The following is a 23370-nucleotide window of genomic DNA, read 5'->3' on the forward strand; positions in this document are numbered from 1 at the left end:
AAGGACTGACAAATCCACAACATTTCAAATCAAATTCCAATGAATTGTCAAAGAAAACTGTCAAGGATCCCCACCCTAGAGTCCTCTTTCTGTCGACCATGCATGAATACATGGATAGCATTATATACCGTGCTGGCAACTGTTACTTTTGGGTCGGCATTTACATGTGTGGAAGTAAATCGTAGTGTTGGGAAAATTCGAATTAAATAATACGACTAATTCGATAGTAAATTAAAACTAACTAATTCGAATTATCTTTTTCGATATAATCGAGATAAAAATTAGCAGTATTTTATATTATATCTGTGGTAACCGAATTACAAATGAACATAAAACATAACCTCTTATGGACGAATACGAATATTAGTAATTAGTATAGTACTATTAGCTGCTATTAGTAGTATTCTTTCGTTCGGAACGAACTGAAAATTTTCACTTAAACTGATTTATAAAGGGAATCGACAAAGAAAGGAACGATCCGATATAGAAAAATCCAGAAATCATTGTTATTTTCTATATCACGTAGGAATAAATCAGTTTAAGTGAAAATTTTCATTTCGTTCAGAACGAAAGAATACTATTATTTGGTTCATTTCCATCTCGCCCAAATTTCACCGAACACCTGCCGAACACTAAAATTAATTTTCTTCTTTTATCTAAATAATTATTGATTGCAACTGATAAAATAAAAAGAAATACGAACCGCACGTAAAGAAGGACATACTTATATCGTTTTAGAAGAAGCTTTTATTTTAGATATGACCTTTTCAGTAGGAATTGAAACAATCATAAACTCGGCACTTTTAAATTTAAAACTTTAAATTATGGTTTAATTTATTAAACGGCTTCGGCACAGTTAATAGAATACATTGTATAAAGAATTTTTTTTAATTTTTTTATTCAGTGATAGAATATAGGTATGGCAATGGTTCAGAATTTGTTTAAAATAGCCCCTAGACGAGCACTAGCTGGGACGAATTTATTTTTAGGTTAAATTTATAATACTACTAAATAATTCGAATTATTAATTCGATTGTGAAATATGAATTATTACTAATTATTCGATGGTGAAAATAATTCGATTATTCCCATCACTAGTAAATCGCATAGGGATCTTATTAAAGGTTGTCGCCCACTAGAACGCGGCGCGGCGCTGGGAAGAGATTTTTTTCCGGCTGCGAAGGGACTGCGCCCACTATAGCGCGCTTTTGAAACGCGGAAACGCTATTTAGTTAGTCGAAGTGTTTTTTACTTACTTTACTGTAGTTTAGTTTTTAAAGCAATGAGTTCATGTACGGACGAGGCGTATTTTTGTGCTCTTCTAACACGGAGGAAGAGCAGGTGAAGAAGAAAAGGAAAGTTTGGACTCATAAGATTAGCAAAAAAAGGAAGAAGTTTGGAGAATTTTACCATCTTTTTCCTTATTTAATAAAAGACAAGAGCATTTTTTTCAGTATTACAAAATATAAAGGAAATATTTTACGCACTCCTCAATTGAGGGTTTTAGAAGCAAAACACCGGATATCTCTACTCATCATATTTTTTCAGAAGAGACAAATTGCTAATACTTTTGATAATTCTTATTTATTCTGATGTGTATATTAGTTATGTGGTGAAAAAACCCTGATCTTTTTTATGTATTTAGGTAATTAGAATTTAAAAATTGGAGATTGTCACTTTTGTTAAAAAGTGGAGATTGCCGGTTTTGCCTCTACACCCCTCAATTATATTAAATCTTTGATAGAAAGGCATTTCGTCCATTTGTTTCTAGTGTGGGAAGACTAAAAAAATATCATATTCCTTTATGAAAATCGATTTGCCTAATTTACCTTTAAAAATACAATTCTACCAGTGATACGTATCACTAGTTCCTAGTCAAAAAGCCAACTGAAAAGACTCGAATGCAAAATTATTTCCCTTGTGAGTACGCACACTGCAACGCGCCAAAACGCGGGAGACGGAAATCCCGCGGCGCGCTTCTGCGCTGCGCGCTCTAATGTGTGTTGGTCCATTTAAATACATGGCAAGCAGACAAAAGAAATTTCCACATGGCGCCGCGCCGCGTCGCGCCGCGGTCTAGTGGGCGACAACCTTAAGTCGGAGTGAGAGAAATACGACCATGGTTGCCAACCGTAGAACTTTTTCCCTCGTACATAGACAGCTAAAAATCTCGTATTTCGCTATAAAAAGGGTAAAAAAAACCTCGTACATTTAATAAACATTTAAAATAACTGCGATAAAGACAAAAATTTGCACTAAACATATTAATCTGTTAATTGAAGTTAAATGAGAAGACATGTTAATAAATAATTTGACCACGAGATTTAAAAAATAGGTAATCATTTATTAGTTAGTCTATAAAATTACATGTGTAGTTTACATGTATTTAAGGTTTAAGGCTATATGTGAAGTATCTCCTTCGGAAAATCCTCATTAATGCTAAAAAATAATACCCAAGCCGAAGTAAAAAGTCACGTTAAAGTATAAAATCATCTTTATCAAGATCTCGTACATAATTGTACGAGGAAAGTCCTATCCTCGTACCTCGTACAGCAAGTCAAAAATCTCGTACTTGTACGAGGAACCACGTACGGTTGGCAACCCTGAATACGACCGACGGACGCGACGCGCGACGCTGTGCTGTTGCGGCGTTGCCGATACGCCTTTCCCTATCAAGTAAAGTAAAATCACGATCGCAAACCGCTTATTTTTAAAAGACTTTTTTTTCAAGAGATAACTAGATAAAATCATTAGACATGTTTCTGAGCATCTGAAATGGAATTATAAGGATATCGTTAGGGTGTCATTTTTTTATAACGAGAAAACGTCGGTAATCGCGATAATTTAAAAACTCAACTTTTAACACATAACACGCCATAACTCAAGAACAACTTTAGATATTGAAACTTTTTTTTATTTTCAAGATCGGATATTTTACAATATGTTTACGTAAGAAAAATTCGATAAGGTTGTTTTTTCCATTCAAAAATTGTAAACAATCCATCCATTTACTTCTAGAGCATAGCAATTTTCAGCAATCATGTAATTTTTTTATTGATAAAGATTTTCACATACTGTCTACAAAGAAAATACAGCAGAAATATTAACAAAGCTCTTGAAAAAACTACAATCTATCATTTCTAACAGATTTCGAGATATCGATTTTTGAATTCAGAGTTCTAATAGCGCGACCACTATCAAACACCCACTCAATTCCACTTATTTTTCCCAAAAATACAAGTGTTTCTAGCTTGCACTTAAAAAAATTCAAGCTATAGAGAAAATTACGACTCGTTAATAAATAAACAAATCAAGTATCACGAGATGTAATTAAATCGTGAAACTGAACGCATGACGTACACCTTTCCCTAGAACTTTAAGTACTGACAGAGGTATTGATTGGGTCGACCGGTCAACTGCGACAAATCTGCTATATCCCCTTCCACATCTCTTAGCGATGTGCACAGTTTCTCGGTTTATTTCATACGTTTGGCAACGTGTTTACTGTCCTCTCTTTGTTCAGTAGGTACATTATAAACGCATTGTACTCTTCTTACATACAGAAATCTCGACCCAAGACTAACCTTTGCCAGCCCCTAGTTTATATTTTTTATATGTATTTTTAAGAAACTGCATAATATACAGACTTCTATGATGAGTAAGATAATATTTATGATTCAATTATTGTTAATTTTGTTATTATATTCCCCAGAAATTTTCGGAAATGTGAAGCAACCATGACATCATGTTACTTGTCACTGTAGTAGTACAGGTAGGTCTGTATGTAGTTTCTTAAAAAACTGCATAATAGCAGAAAACTAGATAGTAAATAATTACCCAACTCAATAAGTGACAATGGTCGTAAGCAGGAGTTTAATAAGTTGATAATTATTTTTTAATGTTAATAATTCCTGAATTGGATTATTATTAATTACCAAATTCGACAAGTGTCTACTCAAAATTTATTTAGTTTTCAGTTACAATTTATAAAATAATATGAAATTTATCATATTAACATAACTCGCCTACCCAAAGACTCAAAGAACCCAAAGAGGATTTTGTCTCCCTGGTAAATATCTAAACTTTTTGAAAACTGACATAAAATCTCCATTTTAACCAGATTTCATAAATAGTTTGTGTATTAACCAGTTTAATTGTGAACAGAAAGAATTAAAAAACATTTTTTTTGGATTCCTTCAAAATAACAGCACTTTTAGTTAGTCTGCAAAATTGCCGGTTACTTTTGAAACTAGCCAAGTGTCCATTTGAGCCGTAACATATACAAAAATACCCAAAACTACAATTATTTTTCTTTATTGAAATACCAAATTATAGCTATATTATGATTCTCAAACCTATGTTCATTACATACTTACCTTTTTAAACATTGAGCGATAGTTTTGGCATTTTGAGATGTTGCGGGTGTTAGTTTCAATTTTTGCTCTAGGTCCTGATCCATTATAATTTGAAATTTGTCCATTTTCTCATCCAATATATCTTCAAATAAATATAAAATTGTCAATTAGTACAAAGCCTTTATTAACCATGTATTGATATAAAAACAATAAAGAAATTAAAAGTATATAATTATTTATGAATCTTCCAGTAATTTTGTTTGTTAGGCAAATCTTTGTTTATATATAATTTAAAATAATATTTTTTTATATATAATAATAAATATAATATATTTAAAATAATATAAATAAATATTTTAATCATTAAGTTGATCTGTTATTGGCATTATCATCCATACAAGATTGCTACAACAGGCTACAACCCGTCACAAATGTATAGAATACATACAAATTACTTAAATTTTCTTAATCTAATCATTGTTTATGTATGTTAAAGTTGGTCATAGAACACATTTTTTGTAAACTGCCAACAAATTAACAATGGTAAATAGGTCTGGTAGATGGACAACCATATAAATACACTACTAAAACGTACTTGAAAAGTCGAAATAACTAAATAAGAGCGAGAAACTAGATCCCAAAGTGAACACACTTACCTGCTTACGTTCACAAATGCATTTGTAAAACTAAAAAAAGCGAATATATTACGCACTAAAACTTCATTAAGATTTTCTTTGCTTTGATATAAGTGTATTTCTACTTTGTGAACATATTTGAACACTCTGTTACGAATATTTTTTACCAATTTTATCTATATCACTTATACTGGCCATTTTAGTTGACCATTTTTCTAGATAATCCCTGAGATAATAGAGCTGGCAGGGAGGCAAACGACATGAATGTCAAAAGCACGTTCATTTAATCATATGGTCATTTCTAAATGTTCCAAAACGAAATAAGCACATACAGTCTCTTTGAAGTATGAGAGAGATCGAAAATCGGAGAAACTGGTGGAGTAGGTAAATGCATTGTCATATCTCTTTCTGATTACGCAATACCAACCTAAATATACCCCATAAATAAACTACCTAAAATGAATGTTACCAAGTGCATTATCTTTTTTTATTGGGAATAGAACAATTTTTAACTAAAATTAGAAAAAAAAGTGCATGTCTTTTAGAAATATTTTGTTAACTTTAAAATATATTTTGAAAATATACTGAAATAAATTAATTATAAATTAACATATATATTATATATTTAATACCCTAAGTTAATACCCTAGGGTATTAAATGTATTACCTTTGTATGGTTGGTAGTTAGTAACTTTGACATCATCCAATGAGGCGACGAGGAAATATTAGGAGCATTTGCCCACCTTCAGCTGAAAATTGTTCCCTTCGTGACATGGCGTCTGAGAGGAAAGTCAGTTTCTAAACGGTTTAAAAGTCTCTGTTATTTTTATGACATCATTTTACGCAAGGGCTTGTTGTAAAAGCCGCAAACATTTTCTAGATTCTTGCATTGATGGTAATGCATGCAAGGAAAACGCAACGGATGAGCGATGGGTATGCCTTTTTTCAGGATTTTATTTACACAAAATTTAGGTGACCGTAAACTTGTCACCTTTAATCTTTGTTTAATAGTCTTTATCTAAATTATCCTTTTACTTTTTGTTTAGGTACTTCGAGAAGCACCAAACCCATCCCTATCAGGTAAATATACACTCTAGGAAAATCTGTTGATAGTACCTAAAAATATTGGCGACAATTTTCTTATTGTTAGCAAATCAATTCCTTTTAACTTCAATTTTGTTGTAGTTTTCGATATTACACATAAGTATATAACAATTTCATCCAAATTCATTCCTGGTTGAAGTTGTATATATTTTGAGTACTTCTACAACAATATCTCTTAACTTCGAGATTTAAGGTTTTCTGTTGAATATTTGTTGATTATAAATTCCGTATTACCAATTTACTTTGTTCGTCTCTTTAATTTCGTCGATACATTATAAAATTAAAATGTTTTCATAAAACAAAAATAAACATGGCTGACTAATTCTGAAACTAACTAACCTAACATTATTCTGTTAAGTATAATTAATTATTATCAAATTTTCTTTTTTTATACAGTTAATTAATCAATCAATCTGACAAAAATAATGATTATATTTTTACATATGATTGTAAACATGTTTCAATTTAGAGTTATTTAGTCTGTCCAATGAGAGAAGATACAAGACACTGGCAGTTGTGTCTGTCACTTTAATTCACAGGTAAATCGTATTTTCTGTAATTTTTTGGTCGTTCTCTGCCGAAATATTCTCTAGATCGCTTGACAGACTATACCATCATATTAGTATAATAAATAAATCAACGGGATCCGACCAAACATAACATTTGTTTGGTTTGTACATTGTACCTGAATTGATAATTATAAACACTTTGACGACACCCAAAAGTGGCACAAAATACAGTTTTGCTGTGAATTAAAATGATATACACGACTGTTACGAATGTTAGTATTGTTGTATAATACAGGAATAAGTGCCTTTGTTGTAGAACTCGAAATATGGCTCGTCGAAAAATTATCCTTCGAGCAGTGAGAGGTACGAGAAGTTTCGAGACTCGCCCAATGGTAATTACAGGTCGGATAGTCCTCCCGAGTCCCAGTCTCCGAGAGAACGTGACAGATCCTATCAGTCGTCGAAGAGCTCCTATGTACAAAAAATCCGCGAAAAGGAGAGAGAAAATAGAGACTATAAGACGTCCCGAGATAAGTACTCTGGTAAGTATGTGTTAATTAAAATAGGATTATTATTGGGAAAACTGGAAATCGTTGATTTTCACCAAAATTAGTATACACCCTATTTTGAGGTTGTTGATTACGAATCTGAACTTTTTTCTTGGCGGTTTCTTACCGTTTTTCAGAAAAACAGAAAATAATTTCAACATTGAATTTTTCTTTATTTCGGTCCTATGAAGTAATAATTTCACTATATTTTCATTATATTATAGTTTATCTAAAAGCCACACTTGATTGAGGATAGAAAAATGTCCAAAATTTTACTGAAAAACACTTTTCTTAACAAAATAACAAAGAAAATTGAGACCAGATAGAAGTTTGACATTTCATATATCCTCCTTTCTCTCTTCTATGTAATTAGAGAGACAAATTGAAGCCACATTTTTGAGATAGACCTATACAAAATCCACATAAGTTGGTCCTTTTAGCTCAACAGCTTTGAACTATGCAAGCGTGAGAAGTGCTTTGCGATTAGTTGATTTATTTCATATTAACTAATAGAAGTAGTTTTCTAAGTTTCTATCTACCACGTAAATCAATTTAGCGTCTGACTATTCGCGCCTTTACTTATAAATTTAAATCTAATCTCCGACATATTTAAACAAAAACAAGAAACGGATAGATATGAATATGTAAAATAACAAGTTGAAATAATACCCAAAAAAATCCTTTATGGGTATTTCGCCACTGCACTGCAAGAAAAATCTACAAAATAAAATAGTTATTTTTTGTAAACACTTCTGGCGTTAAACCTAAACGGGCGCTGCTTGTCAGAAGTTATGTTTACAGTTATAAAAATTTGCCTAACAAAGAAAAAAATGCTTAACGTTTCGGAAAGTTTTCTCTTTCCGTCGTCGGAAGCAAAAAAATATAAAGAATCAAGAAAAAAACTATTAAAAATATTTAAATTGAACTATTCGAGAACACTTTACTTTTTAAAACAGATACGTCTACAAGAAATCGTTGACGTTCTGTTAAAATGACATTATATTAAGTTAAACTTCAAAATTAACAATTACTACCTGATAACAATTACTTAATAAGGTAAAACCAAAAAGCCCAAACTTTCTGTATGATTATTTTTAAATTTTACGCATGTTATGTTCATTTATGTTATGTTCTTTAAAATCAAAGAAGCGATTGCCATACATTGAATTAAAATAGATTATATTAGATTGAATTAAAAAAGCCTCTTTTATTTTTCTTTTAGAGGCTATCGCTTCGTTCATTATAATTTTGGCGTTATTAAAATTTATTCTGTGCCCGGTGTCTCAAGAATGCTGACAAATCTTAGATTTGTGAAAATCTCCCTTTCTTAAATAATCTTTGTTCTTTAATTCTAACATTTAAGGGTCTAGATGTTTCACCAATGTAAAATTTATCGCATTCACAGGGTATTTGGTATATTACATTTTTTGTTTGTTATTCTGTATTTATTGGTTTAGTATGTGATAAAATGGATCTAAGTGTATTTTGTGTTTTGAAAGATGTTCGTATGTTATATTGTTTTTCTATCCTTATTTTTTCCGAAACGCCTCGTATGTATAGAATTGTAACTTGTATATATTGTGTATTGTTATTATTGTGTCTATGATTTGGAGTTAGTATTTCGTTTAATGTTTTGTCAATAAAATATGGTGGATAGTCGTTTTTTATTAATGTATTTTTTATGTGGTTTATATCTCTGTTTAGTGAAATGTCGTCTGTACATATTATTTTTGCCCTATCATATAAACTTTTTATAACACCTTTTTTTACACTTATACTGTGATTAGATGTGAAATTTAAGTATCTATCTGTGTTTGTGGGTTTTCTGTAAACATCTAAAATTAGTTTATTTTGAAACTTTAACACTAAAACATCAAGAAATGGCAAACGATTACCTCTCTCTACTTCTAAAGTAAATTTTATGGTAGATTCGCGAGAATTTATATAATCCAAAAAAATGTCTATTTCAGAAACGTTATGTTGCCATATTGCAAAAATATCAACATAACGCAGCCATATTACAGGCTTTTTTGAAAAACTATTTATTGTATTATTTTCAAAATCTTCCATAAAAATATTACTTAACAAAGGAGAGAGAGGTGATCCCATTGCCATACCGAAATCTTGTTGAAAAAATTCATTATTTAATTGGAAATAAGTAGTTTTAACACAAAGTGTCAACAATTCCAAAATACTATCATGTTTAATTTTGTTCTATCTATTAAATGTGTATCTTGTTCTAATCTATCCCTAACTATTTTAAGTGATTTATCTACCGGCACATTAGTAAAAAGACTAACAACGTCAAAGCTAACCATTAAACTGTTAGAGTGTTATATTAATTTTTGAAATTTTTTCTATAAAATGTGGTGTGTTTTTAATATATGAATCGGTCTTATTTGTTATTGTTGAAATAATGCCATTACCAATGAAAAAATAATATATTATACATTATTAATATTTAGAGTTTAAATAATTTAAATAGTGCGCGGTCAGGTGACAGAGTTCAGCGATGAAGTAGACGAATCAGATCGATTTGATTGGCGCGTGCGCACGAAAATGCTGTTGAACCGAAAGGATAGACTTATACAAGATTGATATTCCTATTTCTTTTCTTTGGCTTCACTTTCCACTCATTGTGTAAATTCGGTACTAGCAATATAGTCTTATATACAGGGTGGTCCGAACTGTATTCCGGAAACTTCGGCAACATATTCTGCATATAAAAATAAGTAAAAAGGTTCGTATAAATATATGTCCTAAAATGCTGTTTTGGAGATACAGGGTGTAGAAGTTTTATTTTTATTTCGATTTTTTTTTCAAATAATTTGTTAATTAACGTCAATATGAGTTCTACTTGTAGTTCGCCACCTACATATTTCTTAACTGGTTTGAAGAGTAATAACTTTTTGTCCGTGCCTGTATAAAACTACTGAGTAAAAAAAGATTTCTTCGCGACTTTTTTTACGTAAAAAAGGTCTCTTGGTAAAAATCGCTACGAGTAATGGTTCTCGAGATATTTGGAATCAAAGTTTAATTTATGTCAAAAATTAAACATGTTGACTAAATAGCTGTTGGACTGAAATCAGAAAATTGAAAGGTTTTTGTGCCAACAGTTCAACAGAAACTGTTTTTTCGCCATTTTTACTCAACATTTTATTTTTTGTCAATAATGACATGTATTGACTGTTTCCACTCTAAATATCTCGAGAACGGTTGCTCGTAGGGATTTTTACTAAGAGGCATTTTTTACGTAAAAATCACGAAAATGTATATTTTTTCACTCAGTAGTGTTATACAGGTACAGACGAAAAGTTATTACTCTTTAAAACAGTTAAAACACATGTAGGTGGCGCCCCCTACAAATAGGAGTCATATTGACATCAAAATCAAATTTCTCATGTCAAAAAACTCCCAGACACCAATTTTCATCCAAATATTGACGTTACTTCAGAAATTATTTGGAAAAAATCGAAATAAATATGATACTTGTACACCCTCTATCTCCGAAACTAAGCATTTTAGGACATACAAGTGTTTTACTTATTTTTATCTGCATAATATGCTGCCGAAGTTTTTGGACCACATTGTATTTGCTTTTTAATAACCGTTTTGGTGTATTAATTTTGATTTTTCGTATTTTTCCGGTAGATGGCGCCAGATCGCCCAAGGAAAAGCGAAGCAGAGAATCAGATCACAGATCCAACAGCGATCGAAACGAAGACAAAAGTATTCTACATCCCATAAAGATGTCGCAGCTATCTCGAGATCGGAAACCAGTTCATAACAATTGCGCCGATAAGGTACAGTATTAGAGGAAATACATTAATTTTCGAGACCATACAATATGCGGCAGTTAAAAAATTATCGTAGGTATCGACATATTGATAATTCTGAAGTCACCTACTATTATTCGATATTTTGATATAGTCTGTGAAACGAATAACTTTGAATTTGACAGTTCCCGCGGGCTTTTCTAGTGTTAATTTTATTAGGTTAGCAACTTGCGGCCATGCATTTTTCTTTTACGCAATGCCGTCTCTAATAGAACAGCCTCTGAGCGAGATTTATGACGTCACGCTAGTTAGATACTACGGATTAATAAATATGTTGTAGAATACATGGAAAATATAATTATTCCTCGTATTTTTGGTTACATTGATTATGGCTGAAATCGTACTCCATAGTCAATGTAGATAGTTTTAGTGTTAAGATAATAATGTCAAGGTGTATGTGGCGCCATCTGTCGGAGAAGCGAGCAACTAAAACCGCAACGTGTCAAGAAATCTGAAGACATTTTTTTGTTGTAGCGCCATCTCTTAATCAAGTCGACAAGTAAGCGAAGCAGACAATAGAATGTACTAGTAGATGGCGGACCCGTCCCGATAATTTTGGATTGTTCGCGAAACACTCACCACAGCTATATAAAAGGAGCTCTTACGACAGTTGAACAGTCTGAAGATAGTTTGAAGACTGAAGTTTGATAATACCGCGAAATACCGTTAGAGTAATAGTAGTTGCATAAATTGTGTTGTAAATAGTATAAGTTGTGTGTACAGAGTAAGACAAATAAATTCGTTAAGTATTTTATCGTGAGTTTAAATAGTGGACCCACGGAATCCGTAACAATTGGTGTCGGAAGTGCGATTCAAGAGGATTTTAAGAAGAAATTAAGTGGATTGGAAGATTTTTAGACCGAATTAGAGTATTTTTATGGTTGGTACAAGGGGGCAAGTGAAGAAAATGGAGGAACTAAGCAAGTTATTAGAAGGTTTTATGGAGAATATGAGAAGAGAAAAAGCAGAAGAACAAGATCGCCTACTGAAAATTCTAGAAAATCAAGACAAAATTTTCGAAGATTTGAAAATTCAACGACAACAAGACAAACAAGAAGAACAGGACCGGCTTGAGAAAATTCTCGAAGATTTGAAAGCTCAACGACAGCATAACAAACATGAAGAACAGGACCGGCTTGAGAAAATTTTCGAAGATTTCAAAGTTCAACGACAGCACGACAAACAGGAAGAACAGGACCGGCTTCAGAAAATATTGGAAAATCAGGAAATTCGACTTCGGAAAAGCTTCGGGGACATGGAAAAAAAGCAACAAGCAATGTTGGAAGTACGTTGCCAGGAACAGCAGAATCGCTTCCAAGAAGCCGTAGAAGATCTGGAGGAACGCCTTCAGCAGAAAATGGAAAAATTAGAGATGGACCTACAGAAGACCAAGGTACAAGTAAGGACACCTGGCGTTTATGGAACTGCGAACCTCAAGGCCCCGACCTACGATGGACAAACCACCTGGACGATGTACCACCGCCAGTTTGAAGCAGCGGCTGTTGCCAATGGATGGACTGACCAGGAGAAAGCAGCGGCACTTGTCATCGCGCTGCGTGGCCCTGCCCTGGAACTCCTGCAAACTATTCCTGCGGCCCAACAGCAGGAATACCAAACTTTGGTCGCTGCACTGGACAGAAGATATGGCGACCAACATCGACGTCAACTTTACCAGGCCCAGATCAAGACACGCATGCAGAGGTCCGGAGAGAGTCTGCAGGAATTTGAAGCAGATTTACGTCGGCTGGTACACCTAGCGTTTCCTGAAGCACCGGAAGGATTTAGGGAGAAACTCGCTGCTCAGTGTTTTATCAGCGGACTGAAGGACAACGAGTTACAGAGGGCGCTGCAAATATCCCGATTTTCTACCAGCAGCGAAGCACTGGTCAGGGCGCTGGAAATTGAAGCTGCTTTTAGCGCCATCCCTAAACCGAAGATAAGATCGGTAACGGTCGAGGAACAACCCGAAAGCACTCACAGGGGTTTGGAGGAGATGTGTAAGAAAGTCGACAAACTATGTGAGCTACAAATGAACAAGAGAGTCAACAACACCCAGACAGAGAACCAGAGAAGATCCCAGGATATTAGGTGCTATAGATGTGGCAGGAATGGCCATATCCAACGGAATTGTCGCATCCAAATGCCAGTCCGTTCATCATTAAGAGAACATCGGCATATCGGAAGATCCCAGGACATAAGTTGCTATAGGTGTGGCAGGAATGGCCACATCAAACGGGATTGCCGCGTTGAAATGCGATTCCGTTTACCCTTCAGAGAACATAGGCACCAGGAAATTAATACCAACGGGCGAGTATTGGCTGAAGAAAACAGAGACCCTAGGATGTTTTCCATTAGGAGTCTAGGAAAAACCGCTGACAGTTTTGTGATTAACGGGAAGGCCAATGGTAGAAGAATTCGAATGACTGTGGATACAGGCGCTATGGTATCGTTGGTGCGGACTAACTCAGTGCAAGGATTGAAGATGATGCCTCTAAGAAAAAGAGTGTATTTACGTACAGTTACGGGGGAAATGGCCGTTGTACGGGGAGAAGCTTTCATGGAACTGGAGTTAGGGAATTTGAAGTTTCGGCATAGCGTTTTAGTGGCAGACATTGAAGATGATTTTATCATGGGTATGGATGTGATCAGTCAACATGGTTTTTCGTTCGATCACCATAGAAACATCCTGAAAATCGGAATGAGGAATTTTCTGTATCTAAAGAGAAGAGACCAGGAAATATGGAAGCAAGATCAGCGGAAATTGCGATGATACCTGGTGATGCCAAGAGACTGTGTTCGGGAAAATAGAGAAAACCTCTGGGTGCCGTGTAGGACGGATACAAATTATCGGCAACGAGCCAGATCGACGACGGGTTAACCTGGACAAGAAAATGCAACATCGCGAAAGCACTATCAGAGTACAGAATTTTAAACTGAGAACTGACGAACAATGGACGACGATACAATTGAGGAAAGATCAAATGGAAGATTCAGACATCGGAGCAATACTACGACTCAAGGAAGGTAACGGCGAGAGACCACCGTGCCAGGATATTGCGGACAGAGGGCTGGTTTTCAAGCTCTCTGGGCTCAGTGGAATTCACTGGTGATTGAGAATGGATTGTTAAAGCGCACGTGGGAAAGTGCGGATGGCAGGACAGTAACAACTCAGTTACTGGTACCAAGAAAAAAAGTTACCCAGGTATTGGAAGAAATTCACGGTGGTAAAACTGGAGCCCATCTTGGGGTAAACAAGACCCTGAGCAAGCTGAGAGACCGTTTTTACTGGGTGGATTATTGTGAAGCTGTTAAGAAATGGTGTCAACGTTGTAAGATTTGCGCAGCTAGACAAGGACCAAGTACTCGATCTGGAGGAAAAATGGAACAAGATAACGTTGGACTGTCGTTCGAAAGAATCGTTAGGAAGGAAAGATTACTGGACGTTCATAAGGCCGTTAGAAATAAGATTGCGCTAACCAGTGACCGGATGAAAGCTCGTTACGACCTCAGCTAATTCTACGGGATTTCAACAGGACTATACAGTATGGTTATATAACCCGCAGCGCAAGAAAGGAAGATCTCCAAAGTTAACTCCAGCATGGGAAGGTCCTTATACAGTCATCAAGAGGATAAATGATGTTGTGTACCGGATTCAACGCAGCCCTAGAAGTAAGATGAAAGTAGTTCATCTGGATCGATTGAAGAGATACCAGACAGGAAACCTTGATCGGGACGATCAAATTTGAGAAGGGGGCAATGTCAATGTGTATGTGGCGCCATCTGTCGGAGAAGCGAGCAACTAAAACCGCAACGTGTCAAGAAATCTGAAGACATTTTTTTGTTGTAGCGCCATCTCTTAATCAAGTCGACAAGTAAGCGAAGCAGACAATAGAATGTACTAGTAGATGGCGGACCCGTCCCGATAATTTTGGATTGTTCGCGAAACACTCACCACAGCTATATAAAAGGAGCGCTTACGACAGTTGGACAGTCTGAAGATAGTTTGAAGTCTGAAGTTTGATAATACCGCGAAATACCGTTAGAGTAATAGTAGTTGCATAAATTGTGTTGTAAATAGTATAAGTTGTGTGTACAGAGTGAGACAAATAAATTCGTTAAGTATTTTATCGTGAGTTTAAATAGTGGACCCACGGAATCCGTAACAATAATTTAAAAAAATATGTGGTCATCTTTTGACAAGTTTATATTAATTTATTAATTGCAGTAAACATTATGTGGTGTTAGGTTAGGTTGTGAATATTGTATATGTAATTTTTTGGATTATATTCGACACATTTTTTTCATATGACACAACACTGATGAAGGCTATAATGTTAGCCGAAACGTTTTTTTTAAACCAAAAAAAAATAATGGAAAACCAAATGAAAACTTAATTAACGTTTTTCCCTAACATAAATTCCAAAAAAATCAAAAATTTTAGAATAATTTTACGTATAAAATGACAGCGATCTTTATTTCATAGCCATCGCTGACTCCTTTTTTTATGATATTGTATTATTTGCAAATATAATTTTTCGATCATTGATACTTGCAAAATATACATATAAATTTTGTGAATGCAAATAATAATACATCACTATTAGTAGATATTGAATGTTTTTTTTTAAATTAGATCGTATATATATTGTATTTATTAACTGTATATTATGTATATTTCATGTAAACTATATTCATTTTTAAAATTACCTATCTGATTTGTTCAGGCACTCAATTTAAAGAATATCAGTAACTTTTTTGGCAGAGGGATTTTATATTTGCAATGTTGGTAAAAAATAACGGTCAAAATTCAAAGTTATTCATTTTATAGACTATAACTACTATCGAAAGCTATTGATATATCGGAAAAAATCCCATGTCTAGTCACAGATCACCAGCCTAGATCATATATACTTAGGTGGATAAGTAAATCACTACGGAAACTTTTGCAAACATATCAACGACTTCCATTTATCTGCTTTTTTTCTTGCACACGCGGTGCTTTTACTCTATCTATCCTTGTCGGGGACCTATCGCCCACGCGCCAAATTTGAACATTAATTTTAAAAATTTAATTTGTAAAATGCATATATTTGAGACACTTTCCAATCTAAACTTGTTTCATTTATCTATGAGTATATCTTATCAAATGATCTAGGGTCACCAGTTAAAGGATAATATCGATATTTCAGAGAGACGACAGGGAGCGGGTACCGAAAGTGGGCGACTGGTCGGAACATGTGAGTTCGTCGGGCAAAAAGTATTACTATAACTGTAAGACGGAAGTGTCCCAGTGGGAAAAGCCCAGAGAATGGACGGACAGGGAGCGCGAGAGAATTCGGGCGAGGGAGAGCAGGGAGAGAGAAGAGCGGGAGAGGGAGGAGGCGGCGGCACAGGGATCGGGAGAGAGGCGAAGCAGGGACGGATCGAGGTACAGGGACGGGTCGAGTCGATCAAGTACACGTAAGTAATGCTTTTTTATCCTATAGTTACCCTCAAGGATATCTCCAAAAATTCCTATGGTAATCGCAAAACGATTTCCGATGCACGTGATCAACTTTGAGTGACAAGCGATGGCGACAGCGCTGCCAGATTGTGATGGATTTATGAGACGAATCTTAATTTAAAAGTGACACAATATATTTATTATATCATTTTTTTAAAAATTTTACGCTTTCTTTTTAATTTAGTAACTAATATTTTAGTAATTAATTGATTTATTTGTTTTATCGCTTATTTTACTTATTACATATTGGCAAAAACTAGTCCATTATGAATATTATTCTAAGCGTTATTATGAGTTATTTATTTATTTATTGATGTACGTCTTACAACGCCATAAGTGGTAATAACAAGTAAGAGGGAGATTTTCACAAACTAATAATCACAAAATTTAATATAAACTAACGTAGAAATAACTTTGAAAGTGGTGTAATGTGCTTATCAATCAAACTTACTTCTGGTCTGCAGTTAAGGGTAATAAAGGACCTTTATTGTCACGTTCTCGTTCAAAATATTTTATCAGGGAAGCTGCCAAGCTCTTTGCTTCGACTGTTTTAATGTTTCGGCATATTTTCAACACACAATTTCAAGAAATGCAGTACAAAAACTCGAAAATTTAGTTCATAAAAGAACTAACTGTTTGTGCTTAAAATTACTATTTTTTAAAAAAGACTATGAAAATAGGCAAAAAACGAGAATTACTCACAAAGATTCAACAACACGATATTATACAAAATAATGACCGACATTAGGATAATTGTCAAATAATAAACGACAACCTTACTGAAAACGGCGCAATGTGACCAACATAGCGATACTAAAATTCGGTTTAAACTAATTTTTGTAGCTTTAATCCAAATAAAATATCTATTAAATCATTTGCTCTATAAAGTAAAATGAAGAGCTGCTTGGTATCTTAAATTATACAACAAATTTAAACATTTTTGCCAAAATTTCATTTAGTCAGGTTTATAGACTTTAGTGTCAATGTCGATATTGTCAAGACTTAAATAGATGTCAACTTGGGTTTAAATCAAATTGGGAAAAAACAATTTGATATAGGCCCAAGAGATCGGTTACCTGCCTGACATCGACCCAGATATGTTTTTTAAATAACATTAATAATTAAACAATTAAAACACAACAATCTCGGGTCGATAATCAAACGCAGGCTACCAAAGTTCGATTTCCTCATGGTCATAGCCGGGTGAATGTAATTAGATGAAAACAGATTGGAACGACGTAACCGGCGATGACAACGAGGGATAGAAAATATAAAAATGTATGCTGAGGAGAGTGGGGAGGTTAGTCCGTCGATGTGAGTCGCATTGTTAGTCCGTGAGTTGGCTAGTGAGAACCAATAGAAGACAGCGCAGGATGAAGATGTTCCTGTAAGTACTTCTTTAAGTAAACCGTTAAGTCTTGGCATTCCCCAAAATTGTTATACATTGTAAACCTTATATTAAATAAATGCATATTTTATCCAGTTGTTGTTTTGATTGAGAGAGAGAACCTGGTATAGCGACTCTAGCAAACAACCCCCAGCTAGGTCGCGACATGTGGTGGAGGCGCCGGGTACTCTTTTAATGCTTTTTTACTAATTTAATGTTAGTAATATATGGCAATCGCTTCTTCGATCTTAAAGAACATAACATAAATAAACATTACATACGTAAAAAATTAAAAATAATCATACAGAAAGTTTGAAGCTTTTTGGTTTTACCTTATTAAGTAATTGTTATCAGGTAGTAATTGTTAATTTTGAAGTTTAACTTGATATAATGTCATTTTAACAGAACGTCAACGGTTTTTATAGACGTATCTGTTTTAAAAAACTAAGGTGTTCTTGAATAGTTGAATTTAAATATTTTAAATAGTTTTTTTCTTTATTTGTATTTTTTTTTGCTTCCGACGACGGAAAGAGATAAACTTTCTGGAACGTTAAGCATTTTTTTGTTTGTTAGGCAAATTTGTTTATCTGTAAACCTAACTGTGACAAGTAGTTTCTGTTGGATTAACGCAACAGTGTTTACAAAAAATAACTATTTTATTTTGTAAATTTTCTTGCGGTGGCGAAATATCCATGTAGGAATTTTTGGAGAGATGAATCCGCCAATCGTATAGACATTTTTTCCTCAAGGATATTGAATTTGAGGGGATTTTTTGTGAGTGAAGCTTGATTTTCATGCATCCGTTGTCCGATGATACGATGATACGATATTAATTTTATTGGTTGAATTTAAAGGCTTCGATTGGTTAACCGTTTCTAACCAATCGAAGTCTTTAAATTCAACCGTTTCTAACCAATCGAAGTCTTTAAATTCAACCAATAAAATTAATATCGTATCGTCGGATAACGGATGCATGAAAATCAAGCTTTACGCGTTATTTTTATAAACTGTAGGTCACGAGAAACATTCCAACTCTCGAGGCTCAAATGGCAGCGGTAGTAGCAGGGACACCTCTCGCCATTGGAGTAATAGCAGCTCTAGTCGTGAGACCCCGGAAGGGCCTCCCAAAGATGGTCCATCGGATTGGTAAGAGTCATGATACTCTAAAACATGCCTATTTTCACTAGGGTGTCTTTTATTTGCCAAGTTGATCATTTATCTCACGACGCACAGTACTTCGAACATATGGCTCTAGAGGACAAAAATGCAAAACTTCTCTTTTATTGTAGGCAATTTATTCAAACTAGGTTTATTTGACACAAATGATGAGTACTCTCATTGTACTAAATGATGATGACTAAGAACCCACGTTTATGAAAAAAAAATCTTGTCATCATCTAAGGAAATAATAATTTATAGTATGAAAACGGTGTAAGTAATAAATAAATCGCTGTGATAAAAAAGAATTGAAATAACATTAGAACATGATTCCTACAATATAAGCCTATTATAAGATAAAAATGTTTTTCTTTAATGAAAAAGAAACATTAATGTTATATTTAATTAAAAAAAAAACATAAGATACTATAAATTTACTTTAGGACAACAAAATGCATAGATCGTAACTACTCTGATTCAGAAGAATCACTGCTGACAGAATCTTCCAAATTTATAGTATCCAAATCACAGGTATCCTCACATATAAGATATTTCTTTAATTGAAGTATACTCACATATAAGATATCATTTTCTAATATGTTACTTTTTCGCGTTGTTACCGTTCTTTTTGTTGGTATGAGGGGTTCGGATGTGAATAGTTACCTCTTTAATAGACCATATCCATATATTATTTTTTCTTTTTCTTGGGTATGAGGTTTTATAATAAATTGAAAGATGGAAACTTTTTTTATTCGTTTCGCTCCAACATAGTGGGCTATTTCAGGCACAAGTGGTGTCTCATTTGACTGGAAGGTTCATCAATATCTAATAAAGAACACATTTTTTGAAATACAAATAATTTTGAGTTCTTGTCCTTATGATCAAGCCAAGTATTAACCAGATCGGCATTGCTTATCAATTTTACTCCATCTGAAAAGTATTATAAAATAAAGTTCGTCGCAAGCAGACGCAGGTGAACTATACAAAAATTAAAAGTGTATGAATATGACAACAAAAATATTCAATAAATATGATATGTTTTGATATGTTTTTTTTAAATGCCTTTTTGAAGTTTGAAAACGTAAAATTTTTATACCCATTTAAGAATCATCTTAAAAAATAAATAAAAACTAAACAATCACGAACTTGTTTAGAAATAAATTTAAAGTACATTCCTTGTTTAATAATATCCATAGTGGCTTTCAATTAAGTACGTACAGTTTAACTCCATAATATACAGAACTACTATGAATGTTATTCTTTTCATTGATAAGATAATGATCGCAAAATTTATTTTTAGTGAAAATATTTGCTAACAAAAAACGCTGTTTATGAAAAATAATATACAGGATGGTTGAACATTGCTATAAGTATAAAATTACATATTCAGATATTAGTAAAATTTTACTTTTTTTTCGATTTTTGTCCATGGGACGAAGCACTGTGCGACGCCCCCTTAATTTTTAGTTTATTGTCTAACAAAAAATAACCGACAATTGTAAACTCTTAAGATTCACAATAAACCTTGTCCCAAAGACAATTCATTTCCCATTTAAATTACATGGGAATTTGCCACTTTTTGCAAATATATTTTTTTCCTCAATCTTGTTCTCTCGCAGCCATGACAATCACATATTCTTGTACAGAACTGAACGCTCTACAAAAAAGGTCTCTTACAATTTTTCGATAAACCTACTCCTTCAAAAATTATTCACGGTTAAAGTTAACCACTCGGTAAATTTCTAAATTTTTCAGCTTTTTTGACAAAATTATGATTATTTTTGAAAAATTTTATCGATTTGAATGAAAAGCAATTTTCATGATACCATGATGAATAATTTTGAATCATAGTTAATTCTAATACCTATTATTTTTGAGCTTGTATTCTTTTGCAGTACTTAATCTATTGAGTTGACGATTTGAATTTATTTTTACAAACATTCTTGCCAACATACGGATTTTTCTACGCAAGCGCACATCAACGCATTTAGTATCTCGACAATATAGTCACTTGCGTCTAGCCAGACCGTGCAACTCTCCAACTGTCAACCCACAGTTCCGATGGCGGTCGAAGTCTTCCGATCATTTTCTAATGATACCCGCCAAATTTAAATCGTGGGTTATTTTTAGTAGTGGGAACTATCGAATGAATACTATCGAAACATTCGATAGTTGCAATTCATTCGAATAATTCGATAGCTAGTAAGAAAACATTCGTTGAAAACTATTCGAATAAAAATTATCGAATAGATGCGTCATCTGCCTTGAAATATTGTATTCTAGTAATTCGGCAGCAAAAACCATTCATTTATAAAATTCATTCATTTATGAAATTCATTTATTCGTCAGGATCGATTATAATAAAATATTAACTGGATTTTAGTTGTCGCCCGGCGACGTAGGTTTCTTTCCGAGAAACCCGACAGCGGTCGGTGGCAATGCTATGAAAGAAGCCGGCATCTTTGATTTTTTGCGGAGTCATATAAAGATAAGGACACATTATTTTTTTTATTGAGGTGCTAGTATTTACACAGAAAATACATTATTAAGGGCGCTGTTGCCATATATTGGTATTAGTTGATATTAGCAAAAAATGTTATTGTTTGGCTTTAGTTAGTCATGGATAGTATGTCTATATATTTTGCATTTTTTTAATTAATATTCTGTTGTTACATTCTGCAATAATACTTGTTATTTTGGATGTAGGAAAATGATTTTTAATGTTTTTAAGCAAAGACTGATTTAATAAAAATAATAATAACAGTAATAATTTGTTATACCTATTAACAACAAAATTTAAAATAATTTAATATAAACATTTTTTACGTAGTAACTTTTTTGGCAACGTTGATTTATTAAATAATAATAATTACAGAACGAATTTGTTATATTAACAACAAACTTTCAAATCGTGAAATATAAACATTTATTAATTTTCTAAGCAGCATGCAGTGTAATGGAAGGAAAATATAAATAAAAAATTAGAAATCAAAATTATTTATATTAGGTACTTTATATTACTATTTAAAAATAATATTTACTTTTACTGGCATTTACTTTAAAAAATAAATGAAATATTTCTTCGCAAAAAACTACATGTAAGAGAATTAGCATAAACAAAATACAAACATCGTTAACATTTTTTTTTAAATTAGCACGTGTAAAACTTTCAATTTAATTTTTTCACCCCATAGTTTGAGTTCGATAACCATTTACTTAACCACATTACTTAAATATGATTATTAAGTTCAACTAATTCATATTATTAAAACATCTAAAATACAAATAATATGTATTTTTAAAATTAATTCTAAGTTCATCTCATCTCTCTTAAAAATTGCTACTTCTCAAAATTTCCCATTAAAAATAGACCATATACCATATAAAAAATAAAATAATTGAAAGATCGGGCTACGGAAAATCACACAAATTTTCGGAAAAATTTTGACACCTGCACACGCACACAATCGTCAATTAAAAAAACTACTATTTTAGTATTTTAAATATTTTAATAAAGGCAAAAATAGCACAGTATTTATAAGGCGAAGTTATAAAAATTTGGAAGAACTAATAATGCACTGACGCACACAAAAATCAAACGAATACTAAATTTCATTTATCAAAAGCATTCGATAGTCGTGGCTCAACGATAACCATTTAGTCACACGGCGAGGTTGTCACATATGCTTTAGTATACAAATGAATGAATGATTTTATTCGAATAAAACCATTCGATAGTTGAAATCATTCATTCAGTAACCATTCGATAGTTTAATTCATTCGATAGTTCCCATCGCTAGTTATTTTCTTAACTTTCGAGAGTAAGTTCTTAAGTGATAGTAGCATAATTTAACCTAAATTTCAAAAACGTACAAATTATCTATACTAATATATAAAATCCATAAGTGACTGACATACTGATTAATCACGATCCTGCTCAAACCAATCAACGTAAGAAGCTCAGTTTTGGCATACAGGTTGATTCTAGGGTGTAGAGGTTCGAAAAGAAGGGATTTTTCGAAATTCCAGTTCCAAGAAGGCAAAACCACCCCTCAAATATTACAATATTTTTTATTTAAAAAACGGTCAAGTTTCCGAAAAAACGCTTAAACACGTATATTTTATTTTGTTTTTTACATATTTTCAGATTTTTTAAAAATGTATACAGGGTGTTTCGAAAAATCTGGTCATTGATTAATCACGATCCTGCTTAAAGCGTTTGACGTAAAAAGCTGATTTTCGGTAAACAGATTGACTTTAGGGTGAAGAGGTTCGATAAGAAGGAACTTTTCGAAACTCGAATTCTGAGGGGGTGAAACTATCCCTCAAATATTA

At 33.2% G+C, this 23370-nt stretch overlaps 2 protein-coding genes across 2 annotated transcripts in view; one reads left to right on the plus strand and one right to left on the minus strand.

The window, feature by feature from the left end:
- Nucleotides 1-5231, minus strand: part of LOC115889835 — a 47545-nt gene extending 42314 nt beyond the window's left edge. The window contains exons 1-2 of the mRNA XM_030909911.1: nt 5012-5231; nt 4377-4497 (exon numbers count right to left, since the gene is read on the minus strand). Coding sequence (XP_030765771.1) covers nt 4377-4480 — 104 coding nt within the window. The 5' untranslated portion in view covers nt 4481-4497; nt 5012-5231. The remainder of the gene's footprint in view (nt 1-4376; nt 4498-5011) is intronic.
- A 453-nt stretch (nt 5232-5684) lies between these two features.
- The window catches only part of LOC115889912 (WW domain-containing adapter protein with coiled-coil homolog), a 28256-nt gene continuing 10570 nt past the window's right edge, over nt 5685-23370 (plus strand). Inside the window, exons 1-6 of the mRNA XM_030910002.1 lie at nt 5685-5923; nt 6037-6070; nt 6920-7145; nt 10803-10954; nt 16177-16447; nt 18891-19023. Coding sequence (XP_030765862.1) covers nt 5883-5923; nt 6037-6070; nt 6920-7145; nt 10803-10954; nt 16177-16447; nt 18891-19023 — 857 coding nt within the window. The 5' untranslated portion in view covers nt 5685-5882. The remainder of the gene's footprint in view (nt 5924-6036; nt 6071-6919; nt 7146-10802; nt 10955-16176; nt 16448-18890; nt 19024-23370) is intronic.

The sequence above is a fragment of the Sitophilus oryzae genome, unplaced genomic scaffold (genome assembly GCF_002938485.1).
Source record: "Sitophilus oryzae breed Bouriz unplaced genomic scaffold, Soryzae_2.0 scaffold_857_pilon_pilon, whole genome shotgun sequence".
In the NCBI taxonomy this organism is placed as follows: domain Eukaryota; kingdom Metazoa; phylum Arthropoda; class Insecta; order Coleoptera; family Curculionidae; genus Sitophilus; species Sitophilus oryzae.